This window comes from Homarus americanus, unplaced genomic scaffold (genome assembly GCF_018991925.1).
Source record: "Homarus americanus isolate GMGI-L3 unplaced genomic scaffold, GMGI_Hamer_2.0 scaffold19117, whole genome shotgun sequence".
Classification (NCBI taxonomy): domain Eukaryota; kingdom Metazoa; phylum Arthropoda; class Malacostraca; order Decapoda; family Nephropidae; genus Homarus; species Homarus americanus.
In genome coordinates, this window is record NW_024754704.1 from 6,440,670 (window position 1) to 6,466,859 (window position 26,190).

The window sequence follows — 26,190 nt, forward strand, 5'->3', positions numbered from 1 at the left end:
CAGTACTGTACTTACAAAATTATATTTGATACAAACACACACATACACAGCATCTCATCCAGAACAGAAATACATATCGTCCTGAAGTTGTATTTATCTGCCTTCCACATTAAGAGCTGTGCTTCATAAACAGCTTATTATGACTTAGGAAAAAATAAAGTATTACTATTATTCAACTCCTGTTTACCACAACAATTGTTATAACATTTACTGAATTTGGTTTTGTCTAAGGCATGCACATATATAACATATGAGCTAAAAATCAGGTTGCTAATTGAATTACAATCTTCACTTTTCATTTTGGCATTTGATATTTCTAGAAGTACATTACAAAACAAAACTGCAGACACACACTCATGAAGGCACATGTAGATGCCTTATTAAGAATGAAAGAATGTGTACTATACTAGGAGAAAGAAAGTTAATAGTAAATGTGAACAAAAGGAAATTACTAAACCAACATAAAAGTGTGAAACATTAACTGAGGATATTGAATAAAAAAGAAAACTACAAGTAACAGAAATGGTGCACTCGAGAGTAAGTGGAATGAATACAATGACAAGAATAAGAAATACAGAAATTTGAAGATAAAAATGCATGTAATATCTGACAGAACTGACCAGGGTTTGCTACGATAACATTAATAATACAATAAAATACCAATTTTATACAATATGTTGGGACCAAGCACATTCTCTTAAGCCAATTTTTCCGAAGAATCAGTACAAATAAAAACATGACCATTTTGCTTTTATTTTGTTTAATTATCTTTTCTCATATAATATCGGTGTAAATTCTGCAGAAACAATATACATGCCTTCTATAACATTTGAACACTAATTACACTGCTATAGAAAATATTTTGGTTAAATTTCTCCTTACCCGGGAACAATGATAATATGTGTGCATTAAACAGATCATTGTTTGAAAACAATTGAAATAGTAATGATACCAATACACATTAAATATTTCTAACTCTAAAATGTAAACAAAGTGTGCACGTGAAAGTGTTACACAACCTATTATTATAAAATGGCACTACAGTCTATGAATAACAACAGTCAAAACCCCCAAATTTTTCCAATAAAGCAAGTATCACTGGTCATCAAAGACATTTCCCCTTTCTGGATATTTATAAAAGCACATCATCACTGCTCCACTGCTTATGTAATGGTTCTAATTTCTTGTTTACTATCAGAGTAACTCATATGTTTTGCACTACATGATGCTGGGCAATCCATTGATCATATTTTGGAACATACTGAAAATATTACGGCATGAAACACAGTAATCAAGACAAGCTGGCTGGTGTCAACATGTTATCTGAGTGTTGACCAGAAGGAGGGGGGAAGGTGGCAAGAAAGGAACAAACATAACCCATATTTCCAAAAGCACCCAGCATAGGTAAAGGACCACACCCATTCCCAAGAATCAGTATTTCTATTAATTGCATATACAGGTACAGGTTGACAACCCTTTATCCGAAAAAAAAAAAAAAAAATAATATATATATATATATATATATATATATATATATATATATATATATATATATATATATATATATATATATATATATATATATATATATATATATATATATATATATATATATATATATATATATATATATATATATATATATATATATATATATATATATATATATATATATAACAGGGATTAACATAGATCACTGACCCACATCAGGACCTGGGGGCAAAATGTAATAAACAATAATACAGTAATAATAAAATTAATAATAATAATAATAATAATAATAACACTAATACTGTAATAATAAAATAATAATAATAATAAAGAAATACAAGAATAAAAAAAAGATCAAAAGTGAGAAACATGACCTAGATCTATGAATTATTATTATTTTTTTTATTATATTTTCGCCCCCCAGGCCCCAATGTGGGCCAGTAACTTATGCCCTGGTGGGCTAATACATGTGTGTGTAAAAAAAAAAAAAAAAACTAACCATTCTGAAAACCGAAAAATTCCGAAATGCCTCTGGCCCCAAGGATTTGTCAACCTGTACTGTATATCTCAAAGCACCATTTCCTATAACAACTACAACAGTAAGTTATTTTGAAAAACAAAATTTATTTACTGCATGATCAATAGGATTATATACCTTCAAAAAATTAAAGCTTTTAGTTGCTTTTCAAGTATGCATTTACTTCTAGCTGCTTCAGATGAGGCAATAGTACAATTGAAACATTGCGTTGGTAAAGATTAGGCCACAGAATATCTTACACATATAGCTCTATATCTGACAAGATAATGGGGATTATAGTTACTGTGCTGACTATATTCAACCTAGTAAACAGTAATAAATGCCTGACCAAATAGTTTTGCTCATGAGACTTTTCTAGCTTTAACAGGGGACCAAGTTACAGCAATTCAGTTTGAAATGGAGATGTGGGAATTCTTGATGGATATGAATAAATGATTCTAGTTACTCTGCAAGAGACTGATAAGAGTACCTATAATAGCCAATTTGTCAAGTCTTTTCACAAAAACTACAGTAATCAACAATGCAAATATCCAATAAAAGTACAAAAATCACAAGATTTTGTCTGATAAAAATCTCTTAACAGTTGTAACTGAAATTTAATACCAACAAATTCATAAGTTTTCTGAAACTCAAAATTTAGTTCAAATACACACCCAAATTTCTGACAAATTCAAGGAAAGGAACAATACATTTAATAAAAAAATCCATGGTGAACCAATATTGACAGATATACTGCTCCCAAGTTTTCTTGTGAAATGGAAATTTGGATATAGTGGAAAATGAGATTGATTAAGTGTACGGTAGCATAGTTAAGGGATAGAGGGAAGGGAAGACTTACAATATAATGAAAAGATGGGGTAGAGGATGCAGATGAGAGAAGAATGAACATATAGTAAGCAGGAGAGCATAGCATTTACTAGTATAGTATAAAGGAATGTAACAGTATTAAAAGAAATTGGATAAGAGTAAATAATAAGGAGTTTGTCTGTACTCTTCATTCCAGCCACTCTCCAATACAGCAGGAATCTTACTTCCGGAAGTGGTAGCGGGTCTTTGGAGTGTCCCTGAGAAGATATAAATATTTTATTTTAAAAATCACCTTTTTTCAATGGTGAAAATATCCACTACAAAAAGTGGTGCATGAGTTGTAATGAAATCACATTTTCAAGTACTGTACCTGTACGAAGATTGAGTGATTATGAAATCTGTTAGTGCACAACTGCTGAAGAAAGCCATGAACATAATCATAACAATAATTCTACAGACCCTAAGGTTTAATTTAAAAACATTACAAGATTTATTTGTTCCACACTCTTCGAACAAGCATAATACAAATACTGTACTGTACAGCACTAGTAGTATACATTGTAATACAGGTCTAATCATTGAACAGAACAGTCTAAGATAGCAAAAATTCCAGTACAGAAGCACTTACCCCCCCCCCATCCCCAATATAAAAATTTCACCCTGAAGGTTATCTTAGGGTGATTAACCCACTACATGTAATTACAACTAAGATGGTAATATTTAAGGACAGCTGCCCTAGTTATACAGCCGCCTAACAAAAAATATCTAGAAGAATTATGTCTTTCCCCAAAAATAAAGTATAACAGGTGAAGTAACACCACTTTCCTATACAGGTGCTAGCACCACCACCCACTTTGTTTACATGAATATCAGGATGCAAAGTGGTACTGTGGTAGTCCAAATGCTTCATAGACAATTATAATGCTACATTAGACTAAAACCACTTGACACACTGGGCATGGATGTACTAATGTCTGATTAAGACTGCTGCGATAGCTCACTCGACTAAAAATCTTAGGTGAGGGCTGAGTGTAAACTTAAGTTCATGTGCTGAAACGGAATTTATGATTGTCATCGTCAAGACAGTCTTGACAAAGACTTAAGGTATTCTGCTGCATCAGCTGACATCAGTCAACCAATCAGTGGAAGTTACAAATATTTTATGGTCCTGTAATGATTGTTTATCAGACCACAGCTTACAGCCCAAAAAAATACAACACATATAACAGTAAGTAGATGAGCAGGGGTACACCTATAAGTTGATATACCCTACAGTGACCCAGGAGACCTGACCCCAGCCACAGAGTACTTGAGTTAACCGGGTGATATGACCTACAACCTCACCTTGCGAAGACACACCCAGCTTAGTGTTAATTGGAAGAGGTCATCTGCCAGCTCTCCTACAATATAAAGGCCCTGAAGCCTCTTCCACAGGTCATTCATTCATATTCAGACGACTTTCACAACACTATCGACGGAAGACGGAGTTACGCTCGTCACGAGTCGAGGTGAGGAGGGAGACTTCCCTCCCCAACACCGCGTCTCCAGCTAGCAAGGTCTCCCATAGGAGACATAGTCCAGCAGCACCAGCTGGGCCTCCCTCAGGTCACGTGAGTCTTTGTCAGAGCTATCCATAGGGCGAGTTACTTACGGTGGGAAGTGTATCCATTTTATGTTTGTGTCCAAGAGTCGGTGTCTAGTAACGTAAATATAATGTTCTATTAATGTGCCTGTGTCATTGAATAATTAATAAATAGTTGATTTGAAGTGGTGTTTAGAAAGATGTCCCCTAAGAACGCATATACAGTTAAATAAATAACTGGCCATGCTACCAAACTTCCTCATTTTACATTCCTACAACTAAATATTCTATCTATACTTCCTACCTCTAAATCCCCCCATTACAGTCCCTTCAGCCAATCACAGAATGGATACTACAATGCACTTGAAATGTGCAAGGGAGACCACATTCACCACAACACTACGGACGCACAGTATTAGATACAAATCAACAAAATCACAAGAACAGTAACCAACTGAGGTTTATTTCTCCCTTTATTTTCTATTTATAGTATTTATTTACTTGCTCTGCTTTATTCTATAATTCTATTATTTCCTTTTCTACTTACAAGCAATCATATTCTGTTCTTTCTATATATTAGATGAAGGAGGCTAGGAATGTAAGAGTAGGTAAGGGGGGAGGAGGAGGAGGAGTGTAGTGTGTGTGCACGTGCGGGGGAGTAACCGTAGCAACCCTTGCAACTTGTGTGATAAAGTATGTGTGTGTGTGTGTGTGTGTGTGTGTGTGTGTGTATATATATATATATATATATATATATATATATATATATATATATATATATATATATATATATATATATATATATATATATATATATATATATATATATATATATATACATATATATATATATTGATAAAATCACACGGGAAAAGGGAAACAACGGAGCACCTTCGCTTTCGTCTTTAGTCAAGACATCTTCAGAGGCAACTGGATTACATGGACAGAGAGAGGCTTAAATATACAGGGTGACCTTCTAAAACACGAGGTCAGGTCATAATGATGTCATCCACTAATCCCTATACCAACACACACGTAGAGGAGCTTAAGAGAAGGGGGGTGACGTGACTAGTCAGGTCAGGTAAAAAATAAGGGACCCACAAAATAACTTTCATACATCTAGATCAAAGGTTTTCAAAGCATTTTTAACCTTGGGCCACTGTGATTTTATCAAGATTTATCTTGTCCACATTTTCATTGTGGATCTACATGAAATATATATACAGTGATCCCTCGGTTAACGAACGCCTCGGTTAACGAAATTTCGGTTAACAAACTGCCTTCCATAAGGATTTTCAATTCGGTTAACGAACAAAAATTCGGTTAACGAAATTCTTACGAACCGACCTCAACATGTTTTCGCTTGCACTGACCGGGTAACCAGCTTTAGTATCAGTCCGCCAATACATTAATCGGTTCTAGGGCTTAAATTCCTTACTATTGTAGTAAATATCAAGAAGTTTATACTATTCAATAATTTTAAAAGTTTAATATTCAATTTTTTAGTCATTTTAACAATTATTGAACATAATTAAAGGTAAATAAACTAGTTTCTGGCATGCCATCCAGCCTGTTAACACACCAGACAGGCGTTAGTCTCTCTGTTTTCAGTGGAGGTAACATCTTGCTTGAGACTCTCTTCAACTAAATGCTTTTTTTCTGTTTTTCCAAGCAAATTATTGGTCATTTTGAAATTTATTTTACATATTGACAATATATAGCACAGTGCAGTGTTATTTTAAAGAAAATATTCTTTATTTACAGCTAGTTTAACTTTGAAATACACGTGTTGACAGTGTTTGAATCCAGCATGGGGCCTAAGAGATCAAGGAAATCTATTTCAATCCAAACCAAGCAGGAAATCATAAAAAAACATGAACAAGGCATTAAATCAAATATGCTTAGCAAAGAATATGGCATGTCGGCATCAACTGTGTCGACAATTCTTGCACAGAAAGACAAATTTAAAGAAGTGAAAGTGAGAGACAAATCTACAAGAGTGTTTAAAAGCAGATCCCTAATCGCAGAAACTGAGAGGTTACTTATCATCTGGATTAGGGAAAAACAGATGAAAGGTGATTCAGTTTCTGGTGAATTCATTTATGAAAGAGCCAGGGAGATTCATGAACATTTAAAGGCAGATCAACCTGGTTCATCAGGCACAGAATTTGAAGATTTTCGGGCCAGCAAAGGCTGGTTCGAAAAATTTAAGAAAAGAAGTGACATTTTAAGTGTTGTTAGGCATGGTGAAGCTGCTTGTACTGATAAAGAAGGGGCAGCAAAGTTTTTAGTTCAATTTAAAAAACTGATGGAAGAAGAAAATTATCTTCCACAGCAAGTGTTCAATGTGGACAAAACTGGGCTGTTCTGGAAAAAGATGCCCAAAAGAACATTCATCACCAAAGATGAAGCCTCTTTACCTGGGCATAAATCCATGAAAGACCGTCTCACTCTATTGCTTGGTGCCAATGCTTCAGGGGATTTCCGACTGAAGCCTATGCTTGTCTACCACTCTGAAAACTCCAGGGTGTTCAAGCAACAGAAAGTGGTAAGAACAAAGCTTGGAGTTTATTGGAAGTCCAACCGTAAGGCATGGGTGACAAGACAGCTCTTTAATGAATGGGCTGTTGATGTGTTTTGCCCTTCTGTCAAGAGCTACCTAACCACCAATATACTCCCTTTAAAGGTTCTTCTCCTCATGGATAATGCTCCTGGTCATGACCCTGACCTTGCCAGCAATTTGGAGTATCAATTTGACTTTGTGAAAGTGTTGTTTTTCCCTCCAAACACTACATCAATAATACAGCCAATGGACCACAATGTAATCAGCAACTTCAAGAAGTTGTACATGAAGAAAATGTTTAGGTGTCATCAGGCAACTTCCAATGATCCTGAACTAACACTGAAACAGTTCTGGAAGACACAATTGAACATCCTGGAGGCTGTAAAATTGATTGTGTCATCATGGCAAGAAGTCTCCAGTAGATCCCTCAATTCTTCATGGAAAGCACTGTGGCCATCAGTAGTCCATGATTTTGAGGGATTTGAGGAAGAAACAGAGTTGGACAAGGAGATTGTGTCCATTGGTCAGTCATTGGGCCTTGAAGTGGAGGAGGAGGATGTGGAAGAGCTTGTGATGTCTCATGAGGAGGAACTTACTCCTGATGACTTGAAGCAACTGGATGAGATGTTACAGGTAGAGGCTGACAGTGGTGAGGAGGAAATTGAAAGTGATGACCATATGTCAGCTAAACAGTTGAAAGATGTGATTTACTACTGGGAGAAGTTCAGGGAACTGGCTTCAAAGTACCCAGAAGTGGAAAAAACTGAACTAACTTTGTGTCATGTTGAGGACTCAGTGGTCTCCTTCTTTAAACATAAGTTAATGGTGAGGAGGACAGATGCCCCACAGACCACAATTGACACTTTCTTCAGTAAAAGGCAGAGGGAACAAGATGCTATCCCTCAGCCTTCCACTTCAAGAAGGAGAGAGGATGTTCATGGTGGAGAATCTGTCAGTCCAGAGGTTCCTGACATTTTCATGGAAGGTGACTCACCTTCCAAGAAGCAGTAAAATGCTTCTCCTCCACCTCCACTTCCTTCTCTTCTCCTTCTCCTCCTCCACCTCCCACTTCAAATGCATCATCATCATCATCCAGGAACCAATTACCCAAAAACCCATTGAAACAATGGTTTCGGTTAACGAACACCTTCTGGAACGGATTGAGTTCGTTAACCGAGGGATCACTGTATATATATATATATATATATATATATATATATATATATATATATATATATATATATATATATATATATATATATATATATATATATATATATATATATATATATATATATATATACACACACACAGTCATGTGCAGGTTAACGTACGATCGCATATACATCCGTGCCCCCCTCCTCCCCAAAAAATCCGTGACGCCTGCTGGACCACCACTCCACGACAACCTGACGGAGACACGATGATCCTCCCCATACTGGTCAGATATTATGTGTTCAAGGAATATGCTTTCTTTATTAGGTTTTTTTTAAATATTTGCCTGCAGGTGTAATGTTAACCTACATCTATTGAAGATAAAATCTTTCACCCACAAATTGACAATAAACATATGCTGTAATCAGACATATCTAGTTACCTCAACAATTGCAACTCCAGCTGCAATTGGGGTTGCAATTTCAAATTCTGTGTCATTACTACGGAATAAAGAAATATCTGGATGACTCAGTAGTCCTGAAGTGAGAAAAAACGGACTCCTATGACGGGGCACTCAAATAAAGAGACATGGCTACATGTTTTGTGGACTACCCACTGTACAGTATTGATGGTATATTTTTCATCACTTTGTAATAAACCTAGTCATGTCTATGTGTGTTTCTGATAATTACCATAACATTATATATTTATATATTTAGCGGTTGTACAAACACAAGGCCTCACACATGTCACTCAGACTGACAGACTTGACAAGTTTTACCAACCATAAAGACAGTTGAAGCTTTAAACATCACTCATCACAATGGATCTTGAATATTCCAACTGTAATCAGACATATCTAAGTTGCCTCAACAATTGCAACCCCAGTTGCAATTTCAAATTCTGTGTCATTACTAAGGAATAAATAAGTCTCTGGTGTACTGCACTCTAAGATGAAGAGAAAACGGACGACTCAGGCGTCCTGAAGTGAGAGAAAACGAACTTCTTTGACGGGGCACTCAAATAAAGAGAGACATAGCTACATGTTTTGTGGACTACCCACTATACAGTATTGAGCATATCCTTTTCATCACTTTGTAATAAACCTAGCCATGCCTATGTGTGTTTATGATAATTACCATAACATTATATACAGTCATGGGCCGGTTAACGTCCGACCGAACAACGTCCGATCGCATATACGTCCGTGCCCCCCCCCCCAAAAAACCTGTGACGCCTGCTGGACCACCACTCCACGACCCCCTGACAGAGACATGATGATCCTCCCCATACTGGTCAGATATCATGTGTTAAAGGAATATGCTTCCTTACTTAGGCTTTTTTTAAGCATTTGCCTACAGGTGAAATGTTAACCTACATCTATTGAGGATAAAATCTTTCACCTACAAATTGACAATAACACATTTGCTGTAATCAGACATATCTAGTTGCCTCAACAATTGCAACCCTAGTTGCAATTGGGGTTGCAATTTCAAATTCTGTGGCATTACTGAAAATAGTAAAGTTTCTGGTGCACTCTAAGATTAAGAGAGAAAACGGACTCGTATGATGGGGGACCAAATAAAAAAAGCATAGCTACATGTTTTGTGGACTACAGTATTAAGCGAACCCTTTTCATCACTTTGTAATAAACCTAGCCATGCCTACCGTATATCTCGGCTTTTAAGACGGAATTTGAACATTAAAAAAATCTGCCCAAAGTTAGGGGGTCGTCTAAACCACCAAGTATAAAATTCTTACCTCTTAAATATTGTGGTTTAGTGTGTCAAGAGTGGTGATGGAAACATCGTAAGCCACTCACAAGGTCTTACCACTAATTATTTTATACTGAAACTTACGTTTGGCAAGCTGGATTCAAATTAAGATTACCGGTATATTAAAATAATAAAAATGTATTATAAACCTGTCTAACATACCGTAAAAGAGAATTATACCCCTGTAATAAACACAGCTATCATCACACACCCCTCCCCACGCCCCCCCCCCATTTGCCAGTGAGGAGACAAGAAAGGGAAAGTGACCGCGAGATTGGGCTATTTTTAGCCGTGGAGGTGGTCAGTAATGCATATCGGTATATTTACTGATAATAATACAGGTAGTTCTGCTATAACGCGATAATTGTGTTCTTGTAAAATATCGTGTTATAGAAAATCGCGTAATAGAAATAACAGGGCTTATGGAGAAAATAGGGTTAGGTGCAGATTACTCGAAATCGAAAAAATTTAGTAGTTAGCCTAACACAAAGGATAGCACAGTCTAAATAAATGTTACATTCATATCTAATAATGAAATCATACAGTAAATTTAACACTTTACCTTGAAAAAATATGTATGTAACTTGATGGGGGAGAAGGGTGATTTTGAGGTTGATAACATCAAGCTTCTCTTCAAGTGTTATATCCTTTCTTTTACGATAATCACCGGGAATTCTATCATCAGAATGCTTTTTGGAGATATTCTTCTTTACCATATTCACAGTTAATACCACAAAATTGGAGAAATAGTAAGCAAATATCGCGTTATAGCAAACAAGCGATCGCGTTATACAAATATTGTTCTGAATTCATAAATCGCGTTAGAGCAAATTCGCGTTATCAAAACACGCGTTATAGCAGAACTCACTGTACTTAAAATTTATTTTTTTACAAGGAATATTCAGTAAATGACTGCATTAATTCTTGAAACTACTGACAGTTAAATACAGACGCTTAAGTGACGTCACTAGTGTTTACACTACACCAGCTGGTAACATTTGATGCCATTACTTGAAGTGAATTGGCCTTATTTAAAGTAACTAACCATAAATAAATACAAAAAGTAAAAAAAAGATCAAAAGTGAGAAATAATATACTGTATGTATGTTGTGTTGTCAAAGTTAGAGGAACAATTCAAACTGCAATTGTGTGTAAATGAGGCAGAAAGTCAGGTCAGCGCTGAATCTGGGACTTGGTCACAATTTTCGTGATGCCATATGGCAGCAGGGTCTACCATTAGACAACACATTATGCTTCCAATATCTTCCCAGGCGGTAGTATCTACCTGTTTGGTAGCTGCCTACTACCTACACAATTTTTAGTAATATTACTTTGATACATGATAAATTAGACAATGAAAATAAACATCAAATTTAATTACCAAGACGCTTCCCATTGGCAGCTGTAAGAAGAGGGGGAGATGGGCTATTTTTATCCCGTCTTTGTGTCTGAAGTGGCCAGTAATACCATATATTTACTGATCATAATATTTATCTCCTATAAATAATTAATTTAAAATTTATTTTTTACATAGAATATTCAGTAAATGACTTAAATAAATAAACAAATAATTCGGTAAATCTATTTCAAGTAAATGGAAAATAAGCAAGCAAATGTTATTTACCATGACCCTTCCCTCTGGCTCAGGGTGAGATGGAGGGGAGATAAAGAAGGCTATTTATAGCCCGTCTTTGTGTCTGAAGTGACCAGTACTCTAATGCACCATAAATACGAGGATCCATATATATTTCATTAGCCCAATAAAGCACGCGGACTTCTACATACAATCAACACCTCAACCCGCCAGGATTCGAACCCACGGCACACAAGCCTATGACTGTGACCGGGGAACGCTAACCGCTGGACCACCAGGATACTAAAAGCAGTCCTAGACTTTGTTATATTTCACACAAAGCCTGTTCAACGAGCTTATGGCGCCGTGAACCTCTAATGGGGACCACCCGTATCACTTAGGTGGTCAGAGTAACGTTTTACCAAATCCGGCTTCGAAACACGAGGATCCATATATATTTCATTAGCCCAATAAAGCACGCGGACTTCTACATACAATCAACACCTCAACCCGCCAGGATTCGAACCCACGGCACACAAGCCTATGACTGTGTGTATACAGTCTACGCGGAAAGTTAAGGCACACCGTGGAAAAAAAAAAAAAAATCATGGTAAGGCAATAAAAAAATGAAAATAACACTCACCCACCCCTCTTAGTATTTTGTTGTGTTTCCCAGCACCTCTTTCAGTCGTTGTGGAACACTGTCTGCAAGGTTTTGCAGGTGCTGTGGGGTGAAATTGGCCCACAGTTGCTTAATTGCTGTGGTGAGCTTGGGGACAGACGAGCTGTCGAGGTCACGTAGGCGACGTTTCATGAGCCCCCAAAGGTTCTCAATATGGTTGATGTCGGGGGAATTGCCAGGCCAGTACTTAAAATATGAAACCTGGCAACCCTCCAACCACTAAGTTACCAACTTGGCTGTGTGGCAGGGAGCACCGTCCTGCATGAACACGTTGGCGCGTGTTTTCCCAACTGAGTCAGGCAGAACGTCACAGAGAAACTCGAGGTACACACCCTGGTTAACTTTAATGTTTTTTTCAAGCACAACCAACTCACCAACACCGTAATAAGTGAAACAACCCCATACCATCACTGAATCAGGATGCTTGACCGTCTTGACGGTGTACCTGGGATCGAGCGGGTCAGAGTCTGGCTGGTAGTACACCCTATCGTGACCACAACCACTCACTGTAAACATGGCTTCATCACTCCACAGGACGTTCCTCCACTCCTGAAGGGACCAGACACTGTACTTCTTTGCAAAAGTGATCCTCTTCTCCTTCTGGGCAGCAGTCAGCAGAGGCTTACGGCGTGGTCGGGTAGGCACGATAACCGAGATCGTCATGAAGTAGCTGCTGCACCGACCTTAAGGAGACGTGACCAAGGAGTCCGGGGTTAGCTTGCTTTAATTCCCGGGCCGTGAGCTTAGGGTTAGCATTAACTTGCCTAGCAATCACCTTCCTGGTTCTAGGAGACCTAAGCTGTGGTCGCCCAGACCTGGGTTTAGGGGTAGGCAACTCTTCCTGGCTGTTTGCTTCAAACTCCGAGATGAATCAGTACACTGTTTTGCGGCACACACCGGTTAATTCAACTATTTCAGTAACTTTATGATTAGTCTTGTATAAACCAATCACCTGTGCAACATCCTCACGCTCAGTAACTCTCCTGGACATCTTAAAGACCCAGACAGGCGTAAAATCTATAAGCATCATATATTTTGCTCAAGATATAAAAAATGTAGTAATTAGTGTACAATACTGTAGTACATTTTATAAAAAAAATTTCAACTGTATTTTTGGGTATATTTACATAAATTTCTTCATTTATTTTCATCCATTTACATGCACACACCATACTAAAAGAAATGTAAAAGAAATAAATGACCTTAGTGCAAAGCTGGGGTGCACATGTACTAATTTGATTACAGTACTAAAATTGTTATGTCTAGTGCGAATTACATGTTTATATTCAAATAAATCAGTATCTTACAAGAATCCCAGCTATGTTAATTTTATTTTCCTAGGTCATATCACTGGCATTTTAAAATGAGAGAAGCTTAGTAAGACTGTTAAATAAACACACAGAGACCTTCGGCTCAAACTTATCACCTCAACTCCCCCCAGCCTTTTAGGCTTACAGTTTTTATCTTATATAATATCTCAGACTAAAGTTAGGAGATTATAATTTGCATTGCTGGAATCCTTGCAAGACAGCCAATAATTTGAATATAAACGTCATATATTTTGCTCAAGAGATAAAAATTTTTGTACATTAGTGTGCAGTACTGTAGTACATTTTATAAAAAAAATTTTCAACTGTATTTTTGGGTAGATGTACATAGATTTCTTCATGTATTTTCATCCATTTACATGCACACACCATACTAAAAGAAACATAATAGAAATAAATGACCTTAGTGCAAAGCTGGAGTGCACATGTACTTGATTACTGTACTAAAATTGTTTTGTCTAGTGCAAATTATAGCATGTTTATATTCAAATTAATCAGTATGTTACAAGAATCCCAGCAATGTTAATTATATTCACCCAGGTCATTTCACTGGCTTTTTATAAGAGAGAAGCTTAGTCACTTAAGAACTGATAAATATACATGAGTTAGACCTGGGCCTGTGCCAACTGTCAAACGTACTACCTCCCCTCCCCCCACGCCCCCTCTCTCTCCCCCATCTGCTGGCGTTGCTGGAATCCTTGTAAAACAGTTTATAATTTTAATATAAATGTCATGTATTTTGCACAAGAGATAAAAATTAATCACCTGTATCACATTACAGTAGTGATTTAAGAGTGAAAGTGTATATGTACGTATACGTATAGTATTCCACATACAAGTAAGTATAAATACAAAGTTTATGTGATGATCGGACAACGTCCATTTTGGTTAACGTCACGTTTCCAAGAACGTATCTAGGACGTTAACCGGCGCATGACTGTAATATCATTCCCAAAGCTGAAAACAAAATTATCTGGGTTTAGGAAAAAAAAAATTTGATATAGAAAATCAAGAGCATTTTCTGAAAATATCTTGAATAAAGACAATAGCTCAAGTACAGTAATATCTCTGTAAGCCGGAATCCCTCAAACCTGGAACTCTCCGATAGCCGGAATTTTCCGGAAAGTTCCGGCTTTGGGAACGATTTTCCGGAAAAATTCAGAGAAAATTTTCCTGGTACCAGGAAAATTCCAGGGATGGGGGATTTTTTTTCCGGGTTTGAGAGATGAAGCAATGGGCTATTTCTGGGACTTCTGAGAACATTTTTCAGTTACCCGGAAAATTCCGGGGATGAGGGAATTTTTTTCCGGCTTTGAGTCGTCTTGTTTCCCAGAAATCTGTCATCCCCGGAAGTGCTCTGCACCAATTGTTCCGGCTAACGGAGATATCACTGCATTTTGGGGAGGGCCCTGACCTGACACACTGTCAGGTGTAAGTAGGGTGGGGGATTAGTGGTCTCATATAACTAGCTTTCTGATGGAAGGTCAGGTCACCCTTTCTTGGGCGAGGGATTTGTGGGCCTCATGACCTGAAGATGTCTCGAATAAACACAAAACCTAAAGTAGTTTTAGGGAGATTGTGATACGTATAAGTATAAATGAGCAAAGTTGTATCCCTTCAATGTTACATTACATAACATTTTAAAACATGGAGTGAGAAAGCAAAAATGTGTGGGTGATTAGGGAGATGGAGTGGAAAGGAGTGTAACATGCACCAGTGTTGCCAAGTGATAAGCTCCTCAACAGCTGATATTTTAATTCGCCTCCATGCAGTCACACAATGAAACCCTCACTGGATGCTTGTTGTCTTAATTCCCGTGTGTGTGTGTGTGTTTTGAGCTTGCCAAGCACATAGTAGGATTTGAAGAAGTTGATGATGAGTTTGTGAGGTGGCATTCGAAGACAAACAGCACACACATTAACAGCATTACTAAACCACTGTCTTATAACATTTTACATTATAATTTCTATTTTAAAATTAATTGATACATGATGGCTCGACTGGGCAACATTTGCACTTAGACAACTGGGGCCGGATACAGTGAGTTCTGCTATAACGCGTGTTTTGACAACGCGATTTATGAATAGAGGAACGATATTTGTATAACGCGAACGCTTGTTTGCTGTAATGCGATTTTTGCTTACTATTTCTCCAATTTTGTGGTATTAACTGTGAATATGGTAAAGAAGAATATCTCCAAGAAGCGTTCTGGTGATCGCATTCCCGGTGATGATCGTAAAAGAAAGGCTATAACCCTTGAAGAGAAGCTCGATGTTATCAACCTCAAAATCACCCTTCTCCCCCATCAAGTTATATTCATATTTTTTCAAGGTAAAGTGTTACATTTACTGTATGATTTCATTATTAGATATGAATGTAACATTTATTTAGACTGTGCTGTCCTTTGTGTTAAGCTAACTACTAAATTTTTTTCGATTTCGAATAGTAATCTGCACCTAACCGTATTTTCTCCATAAGCCCTGTTATTTCTATTATGTGAATTTCTATAACACGATGTTTTACAAGAACACAACTATCGCGTTATAGCAGAACTGACTGTACTCAAAAACATTTATGGGACTGTATGTCTTTGTGTACCCCGTAACTGGACTTACAGTCTCAGATCGGTATACTCAAAACACCGATGGTATACTCAAAACAAATATTTGACATCGAAATCCGTAAGTTAAAGCGCGTAACTTACACCAGCCCCTGAGGCTCTGTAACACTCTCAACCCGGATGTAGTTGTGACTAATTCCCGATTGTATAAAAAATAATAATAATAATATATGTTGTAATAATGCTTGTTAGACTTGTTTTATCATAGAATAATGAAGAAAATGTTTTGTACATCAACATACTGAAATATAGTACAGTAAAAGTCCAAAAATCCAGATGCCAGGAATCCGGACCACCCGAGAATCCGGACTTTTCGAAAACTCAAACTTTTTAAATTTAGCGGGCTTTTGTGGGTTATGTGAATGAATGGAGTTGCTTTAAAAAATTAATTTACATAATTCTAATAATAAAAGTAATTGTAAATTATAGGTAGCTAATTTTGTTAGTTTTGTAATTAGCTTGAACTGAAATGTAAAATTTGAGGCACTATAAATCTTTTGTGTGTATGTGTGCATGCGTGAATGCTACAGCTGCACAGCGACAACAAACGACCACACGATCGCCACTTTAAAACAAGCAATCAAACTGTGACAACGTATGTAATTTTGAGTCCTACTCTTTCCATGTACAGAGTACAAGCCCATAATAATGGCCCCTAAAGTAGATAAACTTCGTTGTGTGAAGAGAAAGAAGAACACATTGAAATTGAGTGACAAACTTGAAATAATTAAGAAACTAGAATGTAATGTGAGCAATGCTGTTCTAATGGAAACATACATTGGAAAGTCTACAATTTATGATATAAAAGAGGCAAAGAATAAAATTCTAGAATTCACAGCTTCTTCTGAGCCTTACATTAAAATTGCTGAAAGAAAAAGTTTACATTGGCCCAAATTAGAAAATCTTGATAAAGTGTTGCACGAATGGTTTTTGTTAAAACGATCAGAAGGTATGGCAATTTCTGGGCCGATACTTATTGCCAAAGCAAAGTCTTTTAAGGAGCAAATTAACATTGAATCAGAGTGCACATTTAGTGATGGATGGCTTAGGAATTTCAAGACTCGTCATGGTATTAGACAGTTTGTTTACATTTTTGTCTAGTGTTGACTTAATATTTCTTTAAAACTGCTCGTTCTGATAAATGAGGCATGCTTTATTTGCTAATGAATAAACTATCAAAATGTACCTGTTCATCTCTTCTTTATTCCTCCTTAAATTTCAATTTTAAAAGTACTGCCTGAGAATCCGAAAATAAGGACCGACCCAATCCCCAAGCAGTCCGGATTTTTGGACTTCTACTGTATTTCAGTTTGTCTTTTTCGTAAAATTTTTGTTGCAATAATACGAGGCTTTGAGTGTTTGTATTTGGCGCAGTTTGGAAGAGACGCATCTTTTGTCTTCTTCAAATTATAAAGCATTTTTTACCAAAACAGAAGGTTTATATTGTTCACACTCAGGGTAAAAATAGGTTTTATGACTGAGTAAACTTATAGATCGACCTTATTAATGTTGTATAGCCATAAATATCCCTCAGTAATGAAAGCCAAATATGAGGTGAAGTGAATATTCGTGCCTAGACTTCGCCTTGTTTTTCTAATATGCATCCAATAGCCTAGCCCTATTTTCTTATGTATATGGCTTATGATAACATGAAAGGCTCTAAAGGTTAGCCAAAATTAAATGATATGCGTTAAATATGGATTGCAATTAACTTGATTAATAGGGGCATATAAAACTCCTTTTTCATTCTTAAGCCAATAAATGTTTAAACGGGGGGCCTACTCAATTTAGTTATAACATGAGGAATATTTAAATAAGAAATTATACCAATAGGTTATGGGTTAGGTTTGGTTTGGTTATGTTATGGTATGTCAGGTTAGGTTAGAGAATGTGTACATGGTTTTTGGCGAGTGTCAGGCTGTCAGTGAGACACTTTGTCTAGCAGCTACCTTAGGTCCAGTTCCAGACTTTTCATGAACAGTATCATAGGTAGAGTATTAATTTAAGAAAATTTACGGATAATCAGATATATTTTCAGGTTTTAAATTGTTGTTTTTTGTATGAACTTGAAGACAATTCAGACCAAATGACCCAAACATTGAAAGGAAAACACCATGTTCTAGGCTAAATTTCCCGAAAATTATTTTCTTTCTTTTGGCGACTTCACACACCATGGCGCATACAGCATTTTTTGGCTTGGAAGACGCTGCATCGTGGAAGACGCACCATGATTTTGGAAATGAAATTCTAAGAAAAAAAAAAAAAAATACGGGTTTTAGCCCACCTGGGCACAGGTCACTGACCCACATTGGGGCCTAGGGAATAATAATAATAATAATAATAATAATAATAATAATAATAATAATAATAATAATAATAATAATAAAGAAATACAAAAATTAAAAAAAAATATCAAGAGTGAGAAACAATATACCTGTATGTATGTTGTGTTGTCAAAGTAAGAGAAACCATTGAGACCCTGTAGAAAGTCAGATCATCAACCTGGGACTTGGTTTCATAGCAGCAGGGTCTACCACTTGACAATACATTATGCTTCGAATATCTTCCCACATGGTAGTGCCTCCTTGTTTGGTACATTAGCTGCCTACTACTTACACCAGTGTAGCCGTTGCTTGATATACAGCCTTTTTGGCACAAGAACACACACCTCTTTGAATATCATCACTTAGAACTGCTTATCAGTCGTCATTTTCATCAATTTAAAAAAAAAAATCTGTATAAGAAGGTGAAATCTTTAATACAGCACTCATTTTATACAGCTGGTCACCTCCACATCTTAGGGGCTGTAGTGTTTACATTCTTTCTCTTGTTTTTGTCGGTATGACAATGACGGGAAATATTTTCCAACAGTAGAAGGTAAGCAAATGTAAACATGTATATCAACGTCTATATAAAACAAAAAAATTTTATTTAAAAACAAAATAAAAGTTAAAAAACAACTCGTTTTTTGCAAAACCAGAGACTGATTGGTTCTACATAATTATAAAACTGAAGAAAATAAATCCTCCATTGAAGCTGTATTAAAATTAATGTAGAAAAATTAATATGGTTGTTTTAAGTAATGTTATTTAATGTTAATAAATGGAACAATGGAAGTAGCTAACAATTAAGGGTAAAAAAAAGTGAGGTCGTGTATGTAAGTGAGCACATGTGTAAACATATCATCATTACTCTACATAAGAATATGAAAGCAACACTTATTTACTGTTCATATATGTTTTAATTAATGTTTCTGAATTTCTTTTTGATTGAATTTTTGTTTGTGTGTGCAAATTGAACAATACAATTCATTAATAATACGAAGAATATTAAAACACGAGACAAGACGTCATTGTTTTTGTTGTTTACAAAACCAGTGACAGATTGGTTCTACATATAAAACTGAAGAAAATAAGACCCTGGTTGCAGCTGTAGTAAAATTAATATGGTTGTTTTAAGTAATGTTAATTAATGTTAATAAATGGAACAATGGAAGTAGCTAACAATTAAGGGTAAAAAAAAAGAGAGATCATGTATGTAAGTGAGCACATGTGTAAACATATCATCATTACTCTACATAAGAATATGAAAGTAACACTTATTTACTGTTCATATATATTTTAATTAATGTTTCTGAATTAAAGAACAATACAGCCAGACCCCGACTTACTACTACGTGGACTTACGTCCATTAGTACTTACGACCTGCTTTGACCGTACGTCCGTACGGGACATACGACTGTGACCGTCGTGACCAAAATTTTTTTCAAATGACGCGCGCATTTTCGATACCGAAACGTTTCCGTCCCGGGCGAGAGGGAGGGGTGTCTTGGGTGGCCTCGTGGGTACACTCACTCAGTGGAGCGCTTTGTTTGTGTTTGGCTATCGTATCCTATACTGATCGCGCTGTGAACTTTCGTTATTATTGTATTTAATTGACTTTATAATGACTGGAAAGCGTAAAAGTGAGTGTGCTGGTGGTACTCCAAGGAAAAGGAGACAGGCAATTACTTTTGAGATGAAACTGAAGATAATAACACAGTATGAGAATGGAAAAACAGTAGCAACGATCTCACGCGACCTAGGTTTCTCACACTCGACTATATCCACTATTCTGAAGGACAAGGAACGTATTCGTGAAGTAGTGAAAGGAACAACACCTATAAAGGGAACTATAATATCAAAGAAAAGACAAGGTCCTATCCACGATATGGAAAAATTATTGGTGATATGGATAGAAGACGAGATACAGAAGCGTGTACCCTTAAGCGTTCTAACCATACAGGCTAAAGCAAGAAGCCTGTTCCAAAGCCTGAAGGAGCAGGCAGGAGATGAATGTGATCAAACCTTTACAGGAAGTCATGGGTGGTTTGATAGATTTAAAAAATGCTACAGTCTACACAATGTTAAGGTGAGTGGAGAGGCAGCTAGTGCCGATGTTGGTGCTGCCGAAGCTTTTAAGGAGGAGTTAGATGATGTGATTGTGGAAGGGAATTATTTGCCTGAGCAAATATTCAATGTGGATGAGACTGGATTATTGTGGAAACGCATGCCTGAGCGGACATACATCCACAAAGAGGCAAAAACAATGCCCGGATTCAAGGCATTCAAGGACAGAATTACACTTCTGTTGGGGGGGAATGTTGCTGGTTTCAAGCTAAAGCCCTTCATGATCTATCATTCAGAGAACCCCAGGGCTTTTAAACATGTCAGCAAGCACACACTGCCAGTGTTTTATCGCAGTAACAAGAAAGCCTGGATGACCCTAGTACTGTTTGAGGATTGGTTCATGACTTGTTTCATTCCACGAGCCAAGGAGTATTGTCTGCAACAAAGGATTCCATTCAAGATTTTACTGATTTTGGATAATGCTCCGGGACACCCACCACACCTGGACGACATGCACCCTGATGTTAAGGTAGTGTACATTCCACCTAACACTACCTCTGTCATCCAACCCACGGATCAAGGTGCTATTGCTGCCTTTAAAGCGTATTATTTACACACGACCTTCGCTCAGGCTGTTGCTGCTACTGAAGGTGAGAAAACGCTCAGACAGTTTTGGAAGGAGTACAACATTTTGTCATGTATAAAGAACATTAGTACAGCATGGGATCAGGTTACAAAACATTGCATGAATGGAATATGGAAGAAAATCCTGAAAAGATATGTGCACACTTTCAGAGGATTTAATGAAAATGAAGTTATTTTGGATATTAGTAACAAGATAGTGGAGTTAGGTAAACAGCTGGAGTTAGAAATTGATACTGAAGATGTTGGACAGTTGGTTGAAAGTGTAGCAGAAGAGCTCAGTGACGAGGATCTTATTGAACTAGATGCACAGAAAATTGCAGAGGAAGAAGTGAGACAAAATGTAGAAGAAGAGCCTGCACCCCCCAAAAAGTTTTCAGTGAAACATATGGCAGAGGCATTTGCTACAATTAATAAAGGAATGCAAATGTTTGATGGCATGGATCAAAATTATGAGCGTTATGCCAAAGTTGACAGAATGATCCAAGATTCACTTGCTTGCTACAGGGAGATTTCTAATGAAAAGAAAAAGCAAACTGTGCAGTCTAAATCGGACATCTATTTCAAGAAGTCCCCCATTGCTGTCTCCTCACGCCCCACCAGTGCTGCCTCTTCACTCCCTCAAGATGATCCAATACCTTCAACCAGCAAGTTACCCCTGTACATAAACCTGTCTGAAGAAAGCGACATTGATGACCCACCCAGCCCTGTCTCCTCTTCTGCTTCTTCCAATTAATATAGTCTCCATGTATCCTGTAAATAGAAAATTATGGGGGCTGTGTGCATTCAGCTGACTACATTTAAGGTAAGTGCTCAGTCACACTGTATCCATTCCTCATTATTTATTACTTTTACTGTACTGTATCCATTCCTCATTATTTTTTACGTTTAGTGTACTGTATTTCATTGTAGATTTTTAAAAAATTTGAAAAAAAAAAAAAAATTGAGTTTTTTCTTATTGAAAATTTTGTTTTTTGTTTTTTTATCTATGTCGGACTTACGACCTGGATTTGGGTCCCTAACCCCGTCGTAAGTCGGGGCCTATCTGTATCTACCCACCAGTCGTAATAAAGTTGAAAACATAAGGACAGCCAATGTTGTTGTGTGTGTGTTTTTACTTGGATGACAAAGTTATATTTAAATTTGGAAGATTTTAATTTTGTGGGGTTTTTAGTCTAATTGGGTCTCCAAATATGAGAGCCTACTGTAAATAGGTGTCCAAATATGAGAGCCTACATATAAAGAAACAAACATTCCTGCATTTGAGACCAGCAGACAACCTTTAGCAATTCCTCAATAGATGGCGCTGCCGCACCACTGCCATTAGTAAACAAACCACAAAGCAGCAAGGGTTTATTTTTATTTTTTTGCAATATAACAACAATATTAGTTAAATCAATAGTTTTACAGTACTGTATAGAGAATACTTGTAATTGTTAAGTACTGTGATGAGGTAACAGTCTTTGTAAGGGGCTGATTTCAAAAACCTCTGCTACAACTCATCAACTAGCATCCTGAAAGACGCATGGTAATTTTCGAGGTATATTTTTGTCATAAAAAGTGCGTCTTTTAAGCCGAAAAATACGGTACTTCAGTCTCACTGAAATTTGGTCGTTTCTTCAGGTGGTTGTCCTTCCATCTTTTGTTTACAAACTAATATCACGTGCATCGCTCTCAGCTGATTTCTCCTTCTCTTGTGATTGGTTGATGATTTTGTTAACTGAGCGCTGATTGGCCAACTAGCTCCTGCACTGCCATCTACCTTCCGACAAGAGAACTGAATTTACGGGGTAAACACTAGAGTTATGATAACTTACGGACTGCTTAAGGAACTGTAATTAAATTTTGAGTATGCTAAATTTATGGGACTGTGAGGAGTCTGCAATATATGGTACTGTATCTCACTAATATATGTAACTTATGAGGTGTTTTGAGTATCCGGCCCCTAATCAATGAATAAACCAAGGCATATGGTGAGCATTATACACTAGTGATGTCACGAAGCTTTGAAACTACAACCACAAATTCTGAGCAACCACATAAATTATCACAACCTGTACTCAAATGTGCAAAGTTAATTTCTAAAATTATTATGCCTGGTGCAAAATAAGGGATGTTTATACCCAAATTAATTGCTATCTTATAAGAAAACCTGCAATGCAAGTTATATTCTCCTTAGTCAAGTCAGTGGCATTTTATAAGCAGAAAAATTAAATCCCTCTGCCTTTTAAAATCATTGAGTAAGCATTTCTCCCCAAGGAGGCTACCAATCAAGTGATAAGAGCATGACAACTCATAGCCAGTGGAAAGTTACTCCACATATCAAGAAGCGCTCAACACACTGACCCTTTCGACTCTCACTGACCATCACCACGACCTCATCTACAAATTTGGTAAGAAGCTTCTACAGTCTACACCATCCTCGACACCGGCTCCTACTACCACCTGAGATCCCTAGTCCGAGAATTGCTGTTCGACACCACAACCGCATCCAGCCCATACGTGCACGAACTGATCGCTATAAGAACAGCCCAGTCCCAACCATTGTAAAATTATCAATAACTTGTAATAAACCAGTGTATTCACTCCCAGTAAACACTACTCCTTGCACTGTCACTATGTTGAAATGAACTGTAGTTTGAGCTTTTCCCCATCTAGTTATTATATGTCTTATTTGTGTCACTTATGTTACTTGTATATTATTTGTAATTCAAAACCCATTCCCCAAATATGTAACTGTATATTTTCAGCCTTCTGGCTGCCAAGCTCTTTCAATAAACCGTTAATTATTATTATTATTATTATTATTATTATTATTATTACAGTGGGGTATGCTATAACGAATCTAATTGGTCCCAGAACCTCGTTCGTTATAGGATTAATCCGTTCCAGGCCCCTAAATACAACCACTTAACACTAAAAAAATTCTGAGGAAAATGTAAAAAATTCAGTACTTTATCTTACCTTAGTGTTGTTCAGCATGCAGGACAGGAGGCAGAGGGGGAGGGGGAGGGAGGGGGAGGGGGGGGAGAGAATTATGGAGAAGAGGTGGAAGGAGAGGAGTCATCCTTCCTAGCCCTCTTTGGTGACTGTCTCACAGGCACTTTGTCTATAGGTTCTTTTGTTACCTTTGTAAAGGAATCCAGGGTTGGTTGCTTCAACCTTGATTTCTGGACCTTCCAAAAGTAGTTCATAACATTGTCATTAAACACACTGATGGCCTTTTGCACAGAGCCAACATCAGGATGATAATCCTCAGCAAGTTTGGACAGTTTGCTCCAGCAAAAGAACGCATCCTTGAGATCTTTGGCTGGAATGATGCGGCTTTCCTCCTTGTCCTCCTCCTCCCCTGACTCCTCAGAAGTTAAGCTCCGCTTCAGTGTCTTGTTTTGTTCTTTGTGAAGCTCAAGCAGCTCCTCAGTGGACAGTTCCTTACTGTGCTCTTCCACCAACTCCTCAACATCATCATCATCATCCACTTCCAGGCCCATGGAATTGCCCAGAGACAAAATTTCATGAACAGCCTCTTCTTCTAACTCTTCGAAGCCTTCAAAGTCTCTTTAAAGGACACATTCAGGCCACAATGGCCTCCAAGCAGCACAAAGACACCTCACAGTAACCTCTTTCCAGGCTGAGGTAATTTAAAAAAAACAGCATCTGCTATATTGAAGTGACTCTTCCAAAATTCCTTCAAGCTAACATCACTGGAAGAAGAGGACGCAAAACATTTTCTAAACAGTGCCTTTGTGTACAGCTTCTTAAAGTTAGAAATTACCTGTTGATCCATGGGCTGGATGAGAGGTGTTGTGTTGGGTGGCAAGAAGTGCACAGTGATGAAGTTGAACTCCTCTGGCAATTCAACCATCAAATTAGGAGGGTGGGCTGGTGCATTGTCCATCACCAACAAAGCTTTCAGTGGAAGATTATTCTCCCTGAGGTATTCCCGAACACTGGGTCCAAACACCTCAATCACCCACTCAGAGAATAAATTCCTGGTCACCCAAGCCTTTGAGTTTGACCGCCACATAACACCAAGGCAGGGACAGACGTTTCCTCCTTGGTAATGCATGTACGGCGAGGCATTTTTTTCCAAAAAAGTCCAGTTTCATCACAGTTGAATACCTGCTGAGAAACAAAGCCTTCCTCTTTAATAATATTCAAAAAAATGTCATGGTGTTCCTTAGCTGCTTCCTTATCTGCACTAGCAGCATCACCATATCTCACAACACTATGTATTTTATTTCTCCTTCTGAAACCAGTAAACCACCCCTTGGTACCCCTAAACACTGGCACATCACTATCACTTGCATTGGGAGTCTTGGCTTTAAGGTCCTCAAACAATTGTCTGGCCTTCTCACAAATTATAGCTTCACTAATGCTATCACCTGCCATTTCTTTCTCCTTTATCCACACTAAGAGTAAATTTTCCATCTCCTCAATCACATTACACTTTGCTTTGCTAAGTCTAGAGATTCCCTTAGCCACTTGCACTGTTTTCAACTCCTCTTTATTCTTCAAAATCGTACATATAGTCGATTTAGCCATCCAATACTCATCACTAAGTTTCGCAATGCTTGTTCCATCCTCACGTTTTTTTATGATTTCTTTCTTAGTTTCAAGAGTTATGAGCTTTCTCACTCGCTTTGGACAATTCATTGTCACAATTGTACACTTGTATAACAAAATATTTATACAAATAACTCTATTTCCACATCAAAAGACGAAATTTCAACAATAACAGTGGTGCACTGGCTACACAATGAGACAAAGATAGCGCCTGACGCTCTTGTTGTAGGTCGCGGTACAACAATATTCATGCGCCAGGCGAAATAGTCCCGTATTCATCCGCGTTCGTTGTAGGAGTTGCGTTCGTTATTGCATTCTCAATTTTATAGGTAAAACCGTTCGTTATAGAATATTCGTAGTAGGATCCGTTCGTTATAGCATACCCCACTGTATATAAATCAAATGTAATGAACCCATTTATATAATACTTCTGTTGATGAGACAGGGGCCATTACATAATAATAAAAATAAAAATAATA

The 26,190-nt window shown here is 37.2% G+C and overlaps 1 protein-coding gene across 3 annotated transcripts in view; it reads right to left on the reverse strand.

The window, feature by feature from the left end:
• Positions 1–1,995: 1,995 nt before the first annotated feature.
• Positions 1,996–26,190, reverse strand: part of LOC121856015 (rac GTPase-activating protein 1-like) — a 147,771-nt gene continuing 123,576 nt past the window's right edge. For all 3 annotated transcript variants that reach the window (XM_042351251.1, XM_042351250.1, XM_042351252.1), the window contains exon 14: positions 1,996–3,093. In XM_042351251.1, coding sequence (XP_042207185.1) covers positions 3,057–3,093 — 37 coding nt within the window. In that variant the 3' untranslated portion in view covers positions 1,996–3,056. The remainder of the gene's footprint in view (positions 3,094–26,190) is intronic.